Here is a 20,439-nt window from a genome sequence, read left to right on the forward strand (position 1 = left end):
CAACTTCCTTCCTAAATGAGGACTCCAGACGTGTATGCAGTACTAAAGATGTGGCCTGACCATTTTTCCCAAACTGTGTTCTGTGAGATGTGAGCAAGTGTTCTGTGAAAAATCCCAATAATTAAAAAAATAAAATAAATTTTGTGTATTTGTAGAGTACACCACTTTTGTATCATTCTAATTTTTAACATTATTTTATTTATTTATTTTTTTGGTTATTAATACACTGTACTGGCATTGACTAATAATCAAATAGACTGCGGAACACTTTATTTTAGCGAACTTTGCGTAGAGAAGTATGCATAGAAATAATGATATCTACGAAAAAGTAGCAATGTAGTGATCTAATATGACATTCATATGCAATTTAAAACTGGAATACACAGGTTGAGAGAGAGAGGCAAGTAAAACGATATGCATTGTTCTGGTGAATGAAACAAAGTAGACTTCCACTGACATGTTTTTGCATGTTTACACAGTGCTGGTGGTGTGGTGCAGACTGTCTTTGCAATTACAAGATTAGTTCTATAGTAGTGTGGAAAACTAGTAAGCATAACTAAACTCACTTCCTTGTATAAATATTTTTTTGATAATTATCAGTATTTTGAAATATTATTATTAAAATAAATAACCATGGATTTGTGATTGAAAAAAGGAACTTAAAAACAAGATGTAGGAACTTCTAGTATTACAACTGTGGTTGATGAAAACAAACACAATATTGTCACACTTCAAAGTGAGGATGAACAATTGCAGCCTTCTGTTCCACAAAAATCCAAATTGAAAAAACAAACCAACTAATAAATACCAAAACGAAAGTATGGTGACAGTTATTTAAATTTCTGTTTTACATGTGTTGGAAATAAAGATGCTCCTGATGCACAGTGTGTCATATGTAATAAAATATTAACAAAGAGTTCTTTTGCTCCCACTAAACTTGTGTTCCGTAAATATATTGTGAGATGAAAGTGTTCTGTAAATATATTGTGAGATGAAAGTGTTCTGTAAATATATTGTGAGATGAAAGTGTTCTGTAAATATATTGTGAGATGAAAGTGTTCTGTAAATATATTGTGAGATAAAAGTGTTCTGTTAATATATTGTGAGATGAAAGTGTTCTGTTAATATATTGTGAGATGAAAGTGTTCTGTTAATATATTGTGAGATGAAAGTGTTCTGTTAATATATTGTGAGATGAAAGTGTTCTGTTAATATATTGTGAGATGAAAGTGTTCCATAAATATATGTGTTCCGTAAATATATTGTGAGATGAAAGTGTTCCATAAATATATGTGTTCCGTAAATATATGTGTTCCGTAAATATATTGTGAGATTAAAAGTGTTCCGTGATTTAAAAAGTTTGGGAAATGCTGCCTTATACAATGGGATAATCACCTCCTTATCCCTGCTAGCAAAATTCCTATATATCAATGACAAAACTCATGAGCTATTCTGGCAGCCTGTCTGCACTGTTCAGAGAAATTCATATTAGATGGCACAATTATCCCTGGGTCCTTTTCTTTTTGACCACCCTCAGTGTAATACCACACAGTTGATACATTACTGTGGGATTACCCAAATACAGCAGTGACAACCCAGTGATGGTATAGGCTTACAAGATGAGAGATGCCAAAAGGTGTCAAGAGCTTTCCCAGCACCCTCACATTCTATTGACATTGACGTTGTTGTTGTTGTTGTTGTTTGGTTTTTAGGAGCATTAGCAACTAAGGCCATATTGCTCCAGGATATGCGGTGGTCATTCCTTAACCTTTCCGCATCCTCCGTATTTGGTGGTGACGGGCTCGAACCCCGGTCTAATCAAGAAGCGTGTGCTACGCACTGCTGCTCCTTCCCACCTGGCTACGGAGGCGCCCTGACATTGACGTCTCTCATCTTCTAAGATCATACCATCACTGGGTTGTCATCGCCTTGTCTCCTTGGGATGCCTAGCCTCCCACCAATGAGATGCTAATGAGCAATGAAACAGCCACCAAACGGATGGCACCATTTTACTTCTCTTTTTAGAGAAATGCTCTACTTATTAGTAGTACAACACAGGAAAACTTATGGTGGTGGTAGCCTTACAATTTGAGAGATTAATGCTTTTTTTTTTTTTTTTTTGAAGACCACATATTTTTCATACTTAGGCCATGCAAATTTCATAACAATGCAAATTACACCATGGTATAAAATTGAATGGGTTATTGAAGAGTCTGAAGATGCTGCCTATACCTCCTAAACTACTAGTGTCCAGACGTAATGTCCAATTCTCACCTTCTTATGGTGTAAATTGTTAGCAGGAGTCAGCTATGTAGGCTGTTGAATGAATAAAGTATGGGCTACCAACATGAGACCAAGCTGCCTATGATTTATTGGAGAAACCATAGGCTAAACCTTATCACCATGGTAGAGAAAGGTAACAAAGCCCAGAGGAAAGTATATTTATGGGGGGGGGGGGGGTTTAAGCAAGGATTTTGGGCTTATTATAACTATAGTTAGAAGAAATAGACTAGCCTGGAAGAAAATAGCACAGATGGAAAGCTGATAATCCAGAAATTATTTGTGCTCCCAAGTGGCCTGTACACTTGATACGTCTAACAGATTTGTAACGATAAAATAAAGCAAAAATAATAACAAAATTCCTAAGAAAGAAGAACAAAATCAAGCAAAAGGTTTTAATTAAGCTTATCCTGTAATGGACAGAAAAGTTTGCTAGGCAGCAAAGAATGCTAAAACTAGGAAAAAGTGCTCGAAGCATGTAGTCAAAATCCCATACTATACTGTTTTATTTCATGCATTAGCAAACTTTGCGTTCATCTCTCCAAAACTGTCATTATAACACTGGCAGAGATACATCAACTTGTCAGACATTTAGAGATTTCTTGTGGCCAATGTCTGCAAGAATTTCTTCTGTATCTTGCTATCACACTCCAAGGGCTTCTTAAGGTTTAATCATTACCCTTTTCACATTAGCAATTTTATTTTCTTCTTTCAGTCATAATGGAAAATCTAAAAGCATCATTCACAAATTAGACTATTACAGGTACTTCATAACTTACAATGTAGTTTACAACATACATCAGACTTTCCCATGCACAGGATACTATTGACATATCGAAAAAAAAAAAAAAAAAAAAAAACTGAGTTCTTTCAGACATTCTTTCTGATAATTACCTCTTCACACTGTCAGATAAACTATGATTAAGCTTGTCCAATAGAACTACTCCTACTAAGAGCCTAAAAATATCTTCATAGAGCTTGAACAGAATATAGAGAAACTTGCAAATACAGGATTTTGATAGAATAAAGAAAAGCTGGTGGTCCTCAAATTTCACTAAAGCAATATTGTATAAAAAATAAATAAAATCTTTTATTTTGCACTAAGAGGAGTAAAGTTGGCTTTCTTTTAAATCTTTACTAAAAAAACAGGAAGGAAGAGACATAAATGATAAAATTTTAACAAAACTATTAGCCAAGAAAGATGACCCTGTCCATGGAATCTGAACTGACTAAATAACCAGAGGAATTAATATTTCTGTTATCTATTACATGATATAGAAATACTTTTTTTTCTGTTATTTTCTGAATACTTTTAGAATATTCCATATTTTTTCTTTTTATGTAAAGCTATGATTTGCAAATATTTTTTTGTATATGTGTTTGATACAATTATCTGAAGCTAGTTGTAAAAGCCCTGTTTACAACTCCCAATGCCAAATCTGCCCCTCCTTTATTAATATACCTTTATATATGTAATTCTAGTCCTAGACTGAAATTTTCTGATTGCTAAAATAAATGAAGAATCAAAAAAAAAGCTTAAACAACTTTTGGTATAATTAATTACAAGATTGATTACCCATGAATTTCATAATTTTTATACACAGAGTTTATTATAGAAATAAAGTTCAGATTATTTAAAATATTCAAATTAAAGCAAAGTTTTATTAGCAGTATTTAATTATTACAGTAAGAACATTTAAATTAACATACATAATGTACTACACTGCATTAGAACAAAAAGAAATTATTATTTTAGAAGCATTTATGAAAGTACACTAAGGCATTTTAATTCCTGTATATTTTGTATGCTTGGCTTAGTTACTTGAAATAAAGAATATTTAAAATTTAACTCACACTTACCTCCATGAACACAAAAGTCACAATTATGTTTGTCCAATGTATCCACTGTGGTGATATATGGGGCCCCTTCCACCACCTATTTAAGAAATAAACCCTATATGTAGTTTTGAAACAAATTTTGCTGATGAAACTCAGCCCCCCCCCTTTCTAATGCATAAAAAACCTAATCATAATTCAACAATTACAGGAAATAAAATAAACAAAATTTATCTGTAGTCAAGAACAAGTAGACAGAATTTGCCAACATAAAGGTAGTTCAGTGAGTAACTACAGACTAGTTAGTTGGACTTCAGTGGTAGGAAAAATCTTGTAGACAATGATTGAGTGCATCCAGAGACATTTAAAAATAAATGGCACTCTGAAGAACACACAACACGGTTCGGCTTTGTTAAGGGAAAATCATATTTAACTAATCTAGTAAGCTATTTTGACACAGTTACCCATGCGCTGGATGTAAAGAACAATTTCAACACAGTTTATTTGTCAGCAAGGAATTTCATTCAATCCCTCATGAGAAGTTACTGTATAAGCTGGAACATGATGGAATTACTGGCAAGATTCTAAGATGAATCATAGGACGGTTGCAGGGCAGAGGGTTGTGATTAAGGATTATGTGATATGTGATTATTCTTTAGACTGGTGTAACATCACAAATGAGTTCCCTCAAGGATCAGTTATTGGACCACTGTTGTTTCTGATATTCATAAACAACATTGATGATGGGACAGATGGTGTGATATCAAAATTTGCAGAAGATGTAAAGGTTGGGAGGGTCGTTAATGGTCAGCGCCAAGCAATGCTCCTTCAAGATAACTTGAACATTCTTCAAGAATGACCAGAAAAGTGGAAGTTATGTTTTAATGCTACAAAATGTAAGGATTTAGGTATGGGGAATAGCAACCCCAAAATAACTTGGTGGGGTTGAATTAAAAACAGAAGGGGAAGAAAAAGATCTGGAATAATCAAGCCCATGGAACCCTATCAATGATTTATTGAATAATATCCTGTATATATTTATAAGGCAATCAGTAAAAGGATGCCTTACAATGAAAGACAGATTATGCAGACTACAGAGTTTGGAAACTAAGTACCTTAAAGGGAACCTTATTGGGGTTTATCAGGCTCTTCTGAGAGAGGTTAGTAAAATTAATGGTGGGATTTTCACTGTTATAAAGAATCACAGAACTAGAGGCCATAAATTCATATTACAAGGGAAGAAGTTTAGACTAGATTGTGGGAAGGTTCCTTTTTTTACAGCAAGTTGCTGATTACTAGAACAATTTTCCCCTGCAGGTGTTGAGGTGGGCAGTTCGAAGAAATTCAAAGATCAACTGGATAGCTACCTATGTGAGAAGAGAAATGTACAATTTGTATTTTCTTATCTACCTTTTTCTTTTTTTGGCCAGTGCAGCAAAAGACTAGTTTCCTTCCACTATATGGCTAATGCTAATACTCATTTCATTCACTTCTAATATTCAATAATAGAATTGAAAAATTCAATCCTAATACTGAATTTTTCATCAAAACTATTTCATTCAAATGAAATTTACAAAGCAGCCAAAAAATAAATAAAATAAAATACAAAATAAATCAACTAACTTATCTAGCTCATCCTTGAATCTCCCTAAGCTGTCATCTTCAATCACCCATGGAAGCAACTTATTCCAGTAATTAACAACTCACTGAATAAAAGAAAGCTTCCTACAATTCAGTCTAAACTTCTGTAATTTGAATCTATAGCCCTTATTTCTGGAATAATTTATAACAGTGAAAATTCCATCTTGATTCATTTTACTTTCTCCTCTCACATATCTATATATACACTGCGCTGCCACTTTATCAGGTACACCTACCTAGTAGCGTGTTGAGCCTCCTTTAGCCTTCAAAACAGCCTGAATTCATGTAGGCATGGATTGAATAAGATGCTGAAAACGTTGTGCAGGAATGGAGTACTATGCAAACATGAGCGTGCCACACAGCTCCTTGAGATTTGACTGAGGTGTAGGCCTGCAGCGAACAGCCCTTTCCAGCTCATCCCAAAGATGTTCAATAGGATTGAGATCCACAGACTGAGTGGGCCACTGCAGTAAAGAAAAGTCATTGTCATGTTCCTGGAACCATTCCACAGTGATTTGGGCTTTGTGCACCGGCGCATTATCCTGCTAGAAGTAACCATCTGAATGAGGATAAACTGTCAACATGAACGGATGCACTTGGTCAGCAACGATGTTTAGGTACAATGTGGCATTCAGACGTGAATCTATGGGTATCAATGGACCCAACGTGTGCCAAGAAAACATTCCCCACACCATAACACTGCCTTCACTACCTTGCACAGTAGTCGTCAGACATGACGGGTCCATGGATTCATGTTGTTTTCACCAAATTCTGAGCCTTCTATCAACATGATGCACCACTTTGACTCTTCAGACCAAGCAACTGTTTTCCAATCCTCAATAGTCCAGTGCTGGTGTTGCTGTGCCCACGAGGCATGCTCTCTTGTTCTTCATTGATAACAAAGGTACGCGATGTGGCAGTCGTAGCCCATTTGCGACAAAGTGCGACTAGTGGTCTGTTGCGATATTTTGTTCTGCGCACCAAGATTGTATTCTGACGTGATGTGTGACATTGTGGCTTGTCTGTTTGCTTGCACAATTCTAGAAATCCTCCTCTGACCTCTCTCATCAACAAGCAATTTTCTACCACAAGAGTGCCATTGAGAGGATGTTTTCTGTTTGTTGCACCATTCTCGATACACCCTTGGAACTGTGGTGCGTGAAAAGTTCAGAACTGCCATTTCAGAGATGCTTTGTCCAGCACATCTTGCATCTACTACCATGCCACGTTTGAAGTCCATTAGATCACTCCTTTTCCCCATTCTTGCTACAGTTTGTATGCTTAACTGATACTAGAAAGGTTGTTCTGCTGCATTTATACCCAAAACTGTGGTCATGTGACTTGCAATGTTGTGGGACAAACTATTTGTGTGCACAGTAGGGGTGTACCTAATAAAGCGGCAGCACAGTGTATATACATACATGTTTTCATCTGTAAATTGTAACCTTTACCTGAATATGTAAGCACACCATCTTCTGTAAAAATGGATATTACATCAAACTTCCTCTGTTAATGTAAATCTCATTGAGATAGGTGCATTTTAATTTTGTATAATGTCCTCCTTGCTTTCTGGCTATGTAGGGGGAAAACTTTATGGTTAAATCAACAGATGATGACAATGATGAAAATAATAATAATAAGGAGCATGATTAGCCCAGTGGTTATGATTCCAGACCACCAATATCACGGCCCTGGGATTCGAATCCCACACCATTAAAAAAAAAAAAAAAACACACACACACAGAGGAGGGAGGGTAAAAAATATCATGAAAGTCACTCCATCGGACCTGCCCAAGGTCAAAGTGATGGCTGATGCAGAGAGTGGCACCATCTGTCGTTGCCCACATAACTACCACCCATTACCAGATGTCAAAGCTAAACAGGTTCACCTCCATAGCTGGTCCCTCTACAAGTAATTCACAGAGCCTTCCACAAGAAAATCGGGCTGGCTGATAGACACCGAAGATCTAAAAATTCAACCCGACACGGACACACTTCCTAGAAGCAACCATGGTAAAATGGAAGACCAGCATCAAGGTCAAGAACACCACAAGCAGACTAACACCAATCAGTAGAGGAATCTTCCAGGAAGATGCCCTGAGCTCACTATGGTTCTGTCTAGCACTCAACCCACTGTCCATCATGCTCAATAACAGCAAGTATAGATATACAGTAGAGCGTCAGTTATCCAGAATAATTAATGTCAGACCTCTTCCGGATAGCAAAATTTTCCAAATAATTGAACGTAAGGTAAAATTAAATAAATTCTGTTATAATGTACTAAGGTAAAAGAAAAAGATTTTAAATAGCGTGAAAAAAATGAATTTATTTAATTAAAAATAATAATAATAACTTATACATAAAAATTTGTATGTTTACATATGTATATATTCCGATAGGTATTTTGCAGCAAATTTTATGTGAAAAAAATTTATAGTACTTTTTTTAAATAATGTTCAATTATTTTTGTTTCATCTGTAGTTGTGACATATTTTTTGCTGCTAAATCTCTCAAGTTCCTTAATAATATCAATTTGATTACATCGCATTCTTCCTAGTTTTCTGCCCATTTCAGTGCTGTTTCTTTTAGTTGACATTTTACCGTAAAAAAAAACGAGAAAAACAATGAACCGCATAGTTTCGGGCCAATATTATTCTTACCGAATCTGGAGCTAAACTAAACATAATACGAAATGAAGAGAACAAAATATGTCATGGAAAATTGGGTTTACAGAAGCAATTGACTAAACTGTATCACTCATGGTTTCCGGGAAAATCCATCAGTCCTAATCCAACATTTCACCAGATATACGAAGTAAAAAAACAGACAGAAATACTCTTGTATCATAATAAACATTTGTCTCAAATACTACCATTAATAAAAAAAATAAAAGAAAAATCAGCTTTTCAAATTATTCCAGATAACTAATGCGCCGGATAACCGACGATGTACACGGATGACATCAAACTCTATGCCACAACCAAGAATCAACTCCAACATCTACTCCAGATCACTGAAGAGTTCAGCACTAACATCAAGATGCAATTTGGCCTAGACAAATGCAAGACTCGTGGACTGCATCAAGGCCATCCAGTCAGACGAAACATAATGTCTATCATGACAGACATTATGTACCATTACTTTGTCATTTATTGGCTCTAGTGCATTCAATAAAGATTTATTTAAACAGACTCAAGATTTTATACAGGTGAAGTGTTTTCATTTCAAGTATTTAAGTAAGATTTATTTCTCATTTCTGTGTACCGTGGCAACCGTACATAGTTGACATCGCACACAGTGGAGGAAAGAAATTCTATTTCACTTAATTTACCTCTTTTCAATGTTTTGCTAGGATATAAAATTTTAGCAATTCTCTCATATTATAAAATAAATAATATTACCAGACTATTGGGGGGTTTCGCCCCTGCTCGCTGCTCTCGCTTCTTTTGATAAAATAAAATAAAATATTTAAGAAGCTTTCTACTCTGTGTGTCTATTCCTCAGTTATGGATACATTACTATATCTATATAACATCGGTGTAAATACACCATAGACAACTATTAAAGAAAAACTACGATCGTAGTGTGAAAAGCATCATTTCATCTGTATCTCATATTGTGCTCATCCTTCACAATGAGTTACCATGTACTGCAACTACCTCGAATAAATAACACTTCACTAATAGAGAAGACTATTGTCACTTATTCTCGGTGGGCACCATCACCCAGACAGCACCTTTTCAAAGCTAGTTGGCTTTTCATTAGTGGGTGCCTTTCACATTACGATTGTAGTTTTTCTTTAAGAGTTGTCTATGGTGTATCTACACCGACATTATATAGATATAGAATCTTAAACTCTTAAAATATTATGCCTTGTTGCATTTAGTTTATTTAAATAAATACATTACATATGGAAATCAATAATGGTACCACGTGGTCATATTAGATAAACATAGTGGGTGACCACGCTTAAACAGAAGCTTGTTTTACCACAGTAAAACAAGTTTCTGTTACAAATTTTTGTTTGTTTGTTATTTGGTTTTTAGGAGCATTATTAACTAAGGCCATATTGCTCCGGTATAAGCGGTAGTCATTCCCTGACCTTTCCGCATCCTCCGTATTTGGTGGTGACGGGCTTGAACCCTGGTCTAATCAAGAAGTGTGTGCTACACACTGCTGCTCCTTCCCACCTGGCTACAGAGGCACTACAAATTTTTGTATTTGTTACGTATTACTACATAACCGCATCTCCTCCTCCCCCATTGGATGAATAAATATCATTAGGAGGAAAATTATTTTAATGTAAAGAAAAACAAGAATAAAAACATGAAATTTTCATTAACTCAAAATACAAAATTATTTTATTTTCTTGATTCCTACCTCATCAACCCATTTAATGGCGCGTACCATTTTGTATCTTTCATTTTCATTGAAAACAGGAGGACCTTTATGTTTTGTAATCTCTTCTGAAAAATAAAATATAAGGAAGTAGTGGTATAAATTATGATCACAAATTTTCTATATTTGATAATGAATATTTTTTGCTAGATTAATTGAGGAAAAAAAAATTGTCAATATAACATATGCACAGTTGACAACTTTTGATTTTTGGAAAGCAAGAGACTTGAAATTAAATTTGACAACATACACACATTATATTAGGATACATTATATCAGTATGTTACATAAAACTTATTGATTATAATTTCTTCAAGGGAAAGGAAGGTGCCATTACAGACTTTGCCTTCTTTAGAACTGCCGAGTCAATGTTTTATTTATAACAATGGTCATGTTTTCTAGACTTAACTGTCAAGAGCATTTCCAAAGTTTTTAACAGAAAGAGCACACTTGAAATGAGTTTTTGTTTTTATTATCTCACACTCAGCCCTGCTTGGAGGAATTGTTAAAATGCCAAGCATGACTTCAGATAACTCATTATATTTCAAGATTCCTTCTGTACTTGTCAGTTCCCATAAACAAGGACCACTGAAAATCAAATTCAAACTATTATGAAAGAAGAAATTCTTTCTTCTTTCATAATAGTTACTTGTAGGTTCTCATACTGAAATTGACAGAACTGATTCTGGAAAACATTTACTGCTTCCTGTATTTCTTTATTTTCAATGATCCCAAGAAGTAATGGGAAGCATTCAAGGAATTAATCATGGAAGTTACTGGGCTTTTCATACCAACTAAGAAATACTGTTTAAGGTTTAGGCCTGGATGTCAGATGAACAAATGAGACTTGTGGCAGAAAAGAAAAAATGCATGGGATGCATATAAATTATCAGGTGACACAGAAGCCTATGGTAGATAAAAGCGAGTCTGTAATCAAGTCACAAAGGAGGTTAGTCAAGTGACTGGCATGTATAAGTATAGTGCGAAAGCATCAATAATACATAGCCAAATCTGAATTAACAGAATGTTAGCAAAAGGGCATCGTTTTAAGTTATATCTCATATTGTGAATACCTTCACAACAAGTTGCCATGATATTGCATTACTTCGAATAAGTAACACTTCACCTGAGGAGAAGACTAATGTTACTTATTCTCAGATGGATACCACCACCCAGACGGCACCGTTTCAGGGCTATTTGGCCCTTCTTCGGTGAGTGGGTAGGTACCCGAGTGATGCAAGGATGGCAAAACAGTTATGAAGTTTTGGAGTGATGCAAGGATGGCAAAACAGTTATCTCTCCACAATATGAGAGATGCCTGACGGTGTATGATGTGTTTAGACTATAAAGCATTTAGGGCTGAAGCCTCAAGCTATGGCAAAGTCTAGACTATGTATAAGTATAGTGCGAAAGCATCAATAATACATAACCAAATCTGAATTAACAGAATGTTAGCAAAACGGCATTATTTTATATCTCATATTGTGAATACCTTCAACAACAAGTTGGGGGGGATACAAGGACTAATAGATTAACAGTAGCCAGTGGCAGAGGTGGAAGTGATTCTTGCACTGCTTCTATTGAAATGAGCAGAAGTCTGAAAAACAAGATGCAGGATATTTCAGAGACTGCTGGTAGTCATTGCGGTACAAGTAAACACATGGGTTGTGTTAGGGTAGCTAAGAATAGAAACAGGTGCATGTATACCTGCGTGTACACCAATGCTAGGAGTTTGGTAAATAAATTTGATGAATTTGAGGTATTGCTCAAAACATCAAAGGCAGATATTGTTGGGATATCAGAGACGTGGTGTCACACAGATATATGTAATGCGGAACTGGAATTTGGGGAATACAATGTGTATAGAAAGGATAGACAGGACAGGAGGGGAGGAGGGGTTATGCTATTAATTAAGAAACACAAAGTCCAAGGAAGTGAAGCCAGTCGACATCGATGGACAGGGCAGCGTCGAGTCAGTTTGGTGTGACATAAGCATAGGGAAATCAAAATTGAGAGTAGGAGTGTGCTATAGGCCTAATGACTCTGATGAGTATAATAAGATATTGTACAGGGAAATAGAGTGGGCCAGTAAATCAGAGAGTCTTATAATGGGGGACTTTAATTTCCCAGATATTGACTGGAATTTGTGGATTGGTCACTCGCACACTAGCAAGGCTTTTGTGGATTTATTGGATGATTGTTTTCTACATCAGCATGTTCGTGAGGCAACAAGAGGGAGCAATACTCTTGATCTGATTATCAGTAGTGATTCTTCATGCATTAAGAACCTGCAGATAAATGAACCACTAGGTGGCAGTGATCACAGTGTGTTGAAGTGGGATTTACTCAAGGAGGTAACTACCATCAGAGGTAAAGGGAAGGGTTTTTGTTTTCGTAAAGGCGACTATGATGGTCTGAGACAGTATTTAAATTCTATACAGTGGGACCAACTGATGATGTTACCAACAGCAAACTCAAAATGGGAAGCATTAAAGGAACTAATCTTGGAGGCTACCAGGCTTTACATACCAACTAAGAAATATTGTTCAAGGTTTAGGCCTAAATGGTTGTCAGATGAACTAATGAGACATGTGGCAGAGAAGAAAAATGCATGGGATACATACAAATTAATGGGTGACATGGAAGCCTATGATAGATATAAGTTGGTCTGTAACCAAGTCACAAAGGAGATTAGGCAGGCAAAGGCAGACTATGAAAAATCCTTGGCAAAGGATGCAAAGAAAAACAGAAAAGAGTTCTTTACATACTTGAACTCGGAAAGGGATGAATCAGATTGGTCCACTGGATATTGATGGTTCAACAGTTGAGGATCCTGCTCAGGTGGCTAACAATCTAAACGAGTATTTTGCATCTACATTCACGCATGAGGAGTTATTCAGGAAGGAGAATGATGTAGGTAAAGTAAACATTGGCAGTGAGCTGGATGATTTTGTAATAACTGAGAGGAAAGTGGAGGAGAGATTGTTGAGGATAAACATAAAAAAGGCACCTGGGGTGGATGGGATCTATCCAGTTATATTAAAGGAGGCAGCTAAGGAAGTAAGCAAACCCTTAGCCATAATTATGAGAGCTTCCTTGGACTCAGGGGAGGTACCTATGGACTGGAGATGTGCAAATGTGACCCCAATTCACAAAGGAGGTTCAAAGGCTGACACAAGTAATTATAGACCTGTTAGTTTAACTTCTGTTCCAGGTAAATTAATGGAGGCACTGGTTAAAGAAGCACTGCAGGATCATCTAGACAAGAATTCAGTTATAGCTCAGACGCAGCATGGTTTTGTTAAGGGCAGGTCTTGCCTGACCAATTTGATTGGATACTATGATGTAGTCACAAAAGAACTGGATGCAGGGAATAACTTTGATATTATATATTTGGATCTTAGAAAGGCTTTTGATACTGTTGCACATGGAAGACTGCTGCACAAATTGGAGCAGTGTGGCATTGGAGGCAAATTGCTGCTATGGATAAGGGGATGGTTGAGTGGCAGAAGACAGAGAGTGGTAATCAATGGACACTGCTCAACGTGGACTAATGTTATTAGTGGAGTTCCTCAAGGTTCAGTGTTGGGTCCGTTGTTGTTTTCGGTGTTTATGAATGATACTGATGATGGGATATCAAGTTTAATGTCCAAGTTTGCAGATGATACAAAGGTTGGCAGGGTCGTTAAGGACAATACTGACGCTATGCTGCTGCAACAGGATCTGGAAAGGTTGAACAGATGGGCTGAGAGGTGGCAAATGAGGTTTAACATCGACAAATGTAAAGTGCTGCATATGGGAAACAGTAACCCCAGAGCAACGTATCAACTCTGCGGTACTACACTGACAGTGGTGGAGAATGAAAAGGACCTGGGGGTAATTGTGCAGGCAGATATGAAGTTCTCTGAGCAGTGCAGACGAGCTGCAAGAGTAGCTCATGGTGTCTTGTCAATGATATACAGGAATTTTTCTAGCAGGGATAAGGAGGTGATTATTCCCTTGTATAAGGCAATGGTCAGGCCACATCTTGAGTACTGTATACAGGTCTGGAGGCCTCATTTCAAGAAGGATGTAGAGCTGCTGGAACGGGTACAGAGAAGGGCAACAAGATTAGTAAATGGAACAAAGGGTTGCTCTTACGAAGAAAGGCTTAAGTTTTGCAAATTACAGAGTCTGGAGACTAGGCACCGGCGAGGTGATCTGATAGAGGTGTATAAGGCTTTGAATGGTTTGAGCATGCTCAATGCCAATGGGATTCTTCATCTTTCTCAGAATAATCACCTCAGAGGGCATAAATTCAAATTGAGGAAGGACGGATGTCGGATAGATGTGCGGAAATTTGCCTTTGGCCAGCGGGTGGTTGGTTGGTGGAACCGACTTCCATCACTTGTTGTTGAAGTTGATAGCCTAAACAAATTTAAAGCTCAACTGGACAGGTATTTCAAACGAACGGAGGGGTGAAATGGGAGTGGGTTTTTTTTTTTTTTTTTGGCTGATGCTGAATAAGCTTGCTTTCTTGCATCATATGCCTCTGCTAATGCTAATGCTAAAAAACAAGTTGCCATGATATTGCCCTACTTCGAATAAGTAACACTTGACCTGAGGAGAAGACTAATGTTACTTATTCTCAGATGGATACCACCACCCAGATGGCACCGTTTCAGGGCTATTTGGCCTTTCTTCGGTGAGTGGGTAGGTACCCGAGTGATGCAAGAATGGCAAAACAGTTATGAAGTATACTCCATAATATGAGAGACGCCTGACGGTGTATGATGTATTTAGACTATAAAGCATTTAAGGCTGAAGCCTCAAGCTATGGAAAAGTCTAGACTATGTATAAGTATAATGCGAAAGCATCAATAATACATAGCCAAATCTGAATTAACAGAATGTTAGCAAAACGGTATTGTTTTAAGTTATATCTCATATTGTGAATACAATATGAGATATAACTTCAGCCCTAAAGGCTTTATAGCGACTGGCATGTTATTTATTTGATCCAATTTTTGTTGTTTTGGTTTGGAAAGGACTGGTTAACTCAGTCTGCTATTGAGAAACGGAGATATAAAATGTTCCTGTTTATACTTAAGCTTGACGACCAGGTCAGAGGAGTTTACAATAAATCATGAATACAATAATTAATTGCATTTAGCAGTCATGGGCTTGAACCACGGTCCATTCAAAGAGTGTGTGCTACTGCACTCGTGCTCCTGATCACTAGGGCTACATCAGGCTCTCTTAATTCTTCTGGTTTCTGTGCTACTGCAGCTGCATAGGTTCATGTGGTGAATGGTAGTGGAATCTGCTTTTGGGTTCCTGGTACATGATTTTGTATTCAGACTTACTTATATTTTTGAATTTGCTTTTCTCTTTTCTTTTCCACAGGGTGCAGTCTTTGAAGAAAGCAGTCATCTCTTTTACAGTTAGGGCAATGCAGAGATTGCTTGTTGCATTTGTTATGGGAGTGTTCCTTCACCACTAGAGGTATACACAGATATTTCTCTACACACAATTCAGGAGTGGCCAAACTTTTAGCACTTGTAACATCTAACTGGACTGGGGATGTATGGGTGCACCTGATAGTTGAGGTATTCTGCTTTTTCAGATTTTAGTGGAGTCGGGGTATTAACAGTGAGTATGAGAGTGCATGTTTGGACAAGTGTTCCCCTCTTTTTTAGTAAATATTCTCTTGACCTGCAAAACATTTTGGATCTTCAGTTCTTGTGCAGTTTCTTCCCCTGGGCTGTTTAACAGATTCCATTCTCTAATGACCTTTTAAGGTATTCAGTGTGGTATGTGGAGTGACTCTAATGGAAATCCCACCAAGCACCAACATTTTCAGAAGTACTTGACTGTCGATGATGCATGGTTTCTACTAGCAGATCACCAGATCTTAGATAGAACCATTTTTGGGGAACTGCTATGTACTACAGACATCTTTGTATAACAGAGGGAAACAGTTTGCTGACAGGTTGATCTGTTAGTGAGTGTATGATCAGGAAGAGTGGAAAAGCATTCTTATTCATTTTTCTTTTGCCTTTTGACAGTGGATAAGTATGAAACATCCCTCTGCCAGCGACGGACGATCTGTAGGTTCGGATGGTATCTGGTTTGTTAAGTCCATGGTTGCTCCATTTAGCCCTGGAGGATAAGTTTTTCCTTCCAGGTTGACAAGTTTGTTTGTCTATCTTGTTAATCAAGTGAAAAAAAATGAAATCTTATGAGTGAACATAAATTTATTCCAAGAACTTTTTCTCTTTCTGTATATTCTACAGATGTGCAACAACTATTCATATCATCAACAGACAGTACCTGCAACTTGTATGACATCATTCATAGTTGATTACCTAAAAACACTGTAATGATCATATACAGCAGGCAGCTATATTTCATTACTCGCACATTCCACTTCCCTCTCTGGACTCACAACAAACACTATGTTCCACGTAGCCTCTGCCCCCATGATGTTTTTGGTCTGTCACCAGCTCAGCCAAGATAAATGCATTATTTCCATGAACTTTTTATATTATTTGTATATACTCTACATGCTGGGTGGTTTGGAATTTTTGGCCAGCTACAGTTGCAGACTTTATTTCATGAAAACAAGTCATGTGAAAGAACTTTCTAGGACTTGTGAAAAACATAATCTTGGCCTCTACTATTTCACAACAAATTCAAGAAACACTTGTTCCTCTGAAACTTGAAGTTTTCTCTCATATTCTGTTAGTTGTTTCATTCTATTATGACTTTCTGAATTTTCATATATTTGATTAAAGTTTTTAACTACCTTTTGATGTATGTGTGTGTGTATACGGACATATTTAAAATATAAGCCGTATTAATTTACTTACCATCAGTGTGCACCCCAACAATCAGGTAATCACCCATTGCTTTAGCCTGCAACATAAAATAGATTTCATTTTGCTGTTTTTAGTTGCAAAAAAAAATTTCTTAAATAAAACACATTCTCTTATATTAAGCAAATCTTCAATTCTCATTTATTTGCAGAGAGAGAGAGAGAGAGAGAGAGAAAAACAAAAATGTTTCTTAACAGTTGAACTGCATATTTAAATTGTTAACGTAAGCACAGAAAGGTGCCAATTTTTATTTAATCTAATTTTGAAGAAAATTTAGAGAGAAAAATTCTCTTTAAATAAAATAAAATAAAATGACCTTTAATTTTCATTTAACAAAATATTAACTATTTTTTTTCACTTCATTTTCTGTACATTTTTTGACATCTTTATTTATGATACACAATTTGGATCACAAAGGCACTCAGAGAAATAAATCCTTAATGGTATAATATATATACACTGTTATAATTGAAAAGGCTTACGCACTGTGGATTCATTATTATTCATATATTTTATGAATACGTACATACAGTAAGCAGTAAAACAAAAGAGCTTTCGGGCAGTATGTTGCCTTTCATCGGTTTTTAATGGTTAATCTAAAAGTCTAGAAATACAGAACCTATGTGCATGCAATGGCAGTCGTGTATGTCATGTAGTCAGTCACCGGTGAACTGCGTGTAGCAACATTTAGCTATTAGAAGGCAAAGCTTGTGGCTGTGATGTATGTGAATGTTGTGATTGCCAATGTTTGTCAGCCATAAGGATGGTTGCTTCAGTAATACGATGAACAAGACATCCTCTGTTTCTGTTAAAGGAAGTATCAGAGCACAAGGTGTGCAGTGAGTCTAACCAGGCATGGCATCGGTAATGGCAGGACCGATCGATAAATCATCACATCGCGGTATGGGTCAATGTCTCTGCAGCAAGATGTGAACTGATGTTTTTACTTTGGAGACAAGGAATCACAACTTCCTGCCCGGCAGTTCTAAGCACTTTATCCCATGAGATTTTAAGGCCCTAGAAACCTGCTGTGAGAGGTTCGGGTAGTCAGGGATAAAGGCGGTCGTGGCAGAGTCATTACCATGAACGGTCCTGTAGGTTGCACCTATCTAAGGTACTGGTGGGTAGCCACACATTGCAAGATCTGTCTTGGCCCTAGCAATCTCAGTGTGCCTCTCATCCACAGAACTAGAATGGGTCCAGGCGAGATTTAACAGGGCTGAGAAGATGGCTGTGCATGTGCTGACCGTAGTTGGTAAATTGGCTAGCACACATCGGCTTATGATAGACTGCTGTCCTCAAATGTGTGCCCTCATGTCGTTTTGCTACATCGGGGAAACTGGCAGAAGACTCAGCAATCGTGTTTCAGAACACGAAAGAGCCATTCGTTAAGCGGACATAGAACACTCGGCCATTGCTGAGCACTTCTGGTCGACCCAACACTACATTAACCAACGCCGCAATGTCATGGTTATCGATCGGTCCTGCCATTACCGGTGTCACACCTGGTTGGAGTCACTGCACATCTTGTGCTCTAATACTTCCTTTAACAGAAACAGAGGATGTCGTGTGTGTCATCCTATTACTGAAGCAACAATCCTTATGGCTGACAAACATTGGCAATCACAACGTTCCCATACATCACAGCCACAAGCTTTGCCTTCTAACAGCTAATTGTTGCTACACGCAGTTCACCATACATGACTGCCATTGCATGCACATAGGTTCTGTATTTCTAGACTTTTATATTAACTGTTAAAAACCGATGAAGGGCAACATACTGCCCAAAAGCTCTTTTGTATTACTGTTTACTGATGCATTTTGACATTAAACCTATTTTAACTGCACCTTGTTAATTTTATTTGTTCTGCTCTGCATCGCATAGTAAAATATATGAATACACACTGTTGAAACTATGTTACAGTGTATATACACTGGTAGACTAATTTTAGCTGCTTATTCTGTAGCTCAAGTTACAAGGAGCTGGCTATAATACTGGAAACTCCATGGAAGTAGAAGTACAAGCACCAGATGCTGTCCCTGCAAGGAATAGTATCCTGTGCCTTTGAAAGACAGCATCTTATTTATGATTTTAAATGATTCTTATCAGTTTTACAATATAATAATATTACTTTCAGAAAGATAAAGAGTAATATCTGTAATTTCAGAAATAGATTAGAAGCATAGGCAAAAAATATTATTGTGACATTTGTCCCCTTTTACTGTTACCAGAACTTCAACATTAAGTCTAATATGGATCATAGCAACTGCAAGAATAGACTAAATGTTAAGTAGTGAGATGTGGCATACCCAGAGTAGGCTGAATATCATTACAGCAGACAATTAAAATTAAGCAATGATAGGTTGTGTCAAGCCTGTCATTGCTTGATGTTGTTTTGCTATAACATTGTTGAATCATTGAGAACCACATACCAGGTAACATTACACAATGGTTATTATCATTACATTTGGCTAGCGGGACCTCACAGAACAGCTTCACAGACTAACCAAGCCATTAGCTGAAGATCCCTATATCAACCAACATATATACACACAAAATTCAGATGACTATAAACATAAGGTAGGTTAGATTATTTCCAGAAATTACATATACTGTAGTTTGTGTTGTGAAGGGTTAAGATATAGTTACTATTGACAAACTACAAGAAGGCTGACAATCAATGGCTAGTATAAAATAAAAAAGATTTATAATACACCAGAACTCAGCTAATTATGGGGTTCCATTTCTAAACACATCAAAAATGTTTTAACTGATATTTTTGTATAAAAATGCTATATGAAGAGTAATCAAAAAATAAGGTTCCTTAGGCTGCAACTTTTTATTTGAAAGTATTATGCAGATTTCAATTTCCTTTTGTGGTGACAATGTTGCTAGTGAATGTTGTGGACCGAGGTGATGCAAACATTATGTGTTGATTTGATCTTCTAATTTTTTTTTTCCTCTAGGAAATAGCAAAGCAACCAGAAATCTGGACTATAGATGAAGTATATAGTATGATTTGCTTTCTCCGGGTGAAAAATGTTTTTTCATTTCTGAAACAAGACAAGCAACGATGGAATGAATATTGCTAATCAACTCAATGAACTCAACTTATAAATGCAAGGAAAATCAAAAACAACTGCTAAAACAATTGGCTGTGTTAATTCTTTCAAAGTGATATTAATTCATATAGTCTCAGCCGAAAACACAGGAACTCAGATTTTTAAAGAAGAAACATACCCCTAAACTGATCAACACTGCCAAGTATTTAAAAGTCCGGAACCAGTAATTTCATTCATTCATTTGGTATTGCTGCCATGCCTTATTTTCATCAGATTCATCTCATGTGAAAAACAATTTTCTTCATCTGCAAGTGACAGACAACTGAAAACAGAATTTTGAAGTTTTCTGGAATCTGATGAGTGA

General features: G+C 36.7%; 1 protein-coding gene across 2 annotated transcripts in view; it reads right to left on the reverse strand.

Annotated features, from left to right (window-relative positions):
- Pect (phosphoethanolamine cytidylyltransferase) overlaps positions 1-20,439 on the reverse strand; it is a 185,846-nt gene that overhangs the window by 151,053 nt on the left and 14,354 nt on the right. For both annotated transcript variants that reach the window (XM_090385653.1, XM_090385652.1), the window contains exons 3-5: positions 17,007-17,052; positions 10,138-10,223; positions 4,141-4,216 (exon numbers count right to left, since the gene is read on the reverse strand). In XM_090385653.1, the coding sequence (XP_090241779.1) occupies positions 4,141-4,216; positions 10,138-10,223; positions 17,007-17,052 (208 nt within the window). The remainder of the gene's footprint in view (positions 1-4,140; positions 4,217-10,137; positions 10,224-17,006; positions 17,053-20,439) is intronic.

Source organism: Mastigoproctus giganteus, chromosome 12 (assembly GCF_048544385.1).
Source record: "Mastigoproctus giganteus isolate SK-2022 chromosome 12, ASM4854438v1, whole genome shotgun sequence".
In the NCBI taxonomy this organism is placed as follows: Eukaryota; Metazoa; Arthropoda; class Arachnida; order Uropygi; family Thelyphonidae; genus Mastigoproctus; species Mastigoproctus giganteus.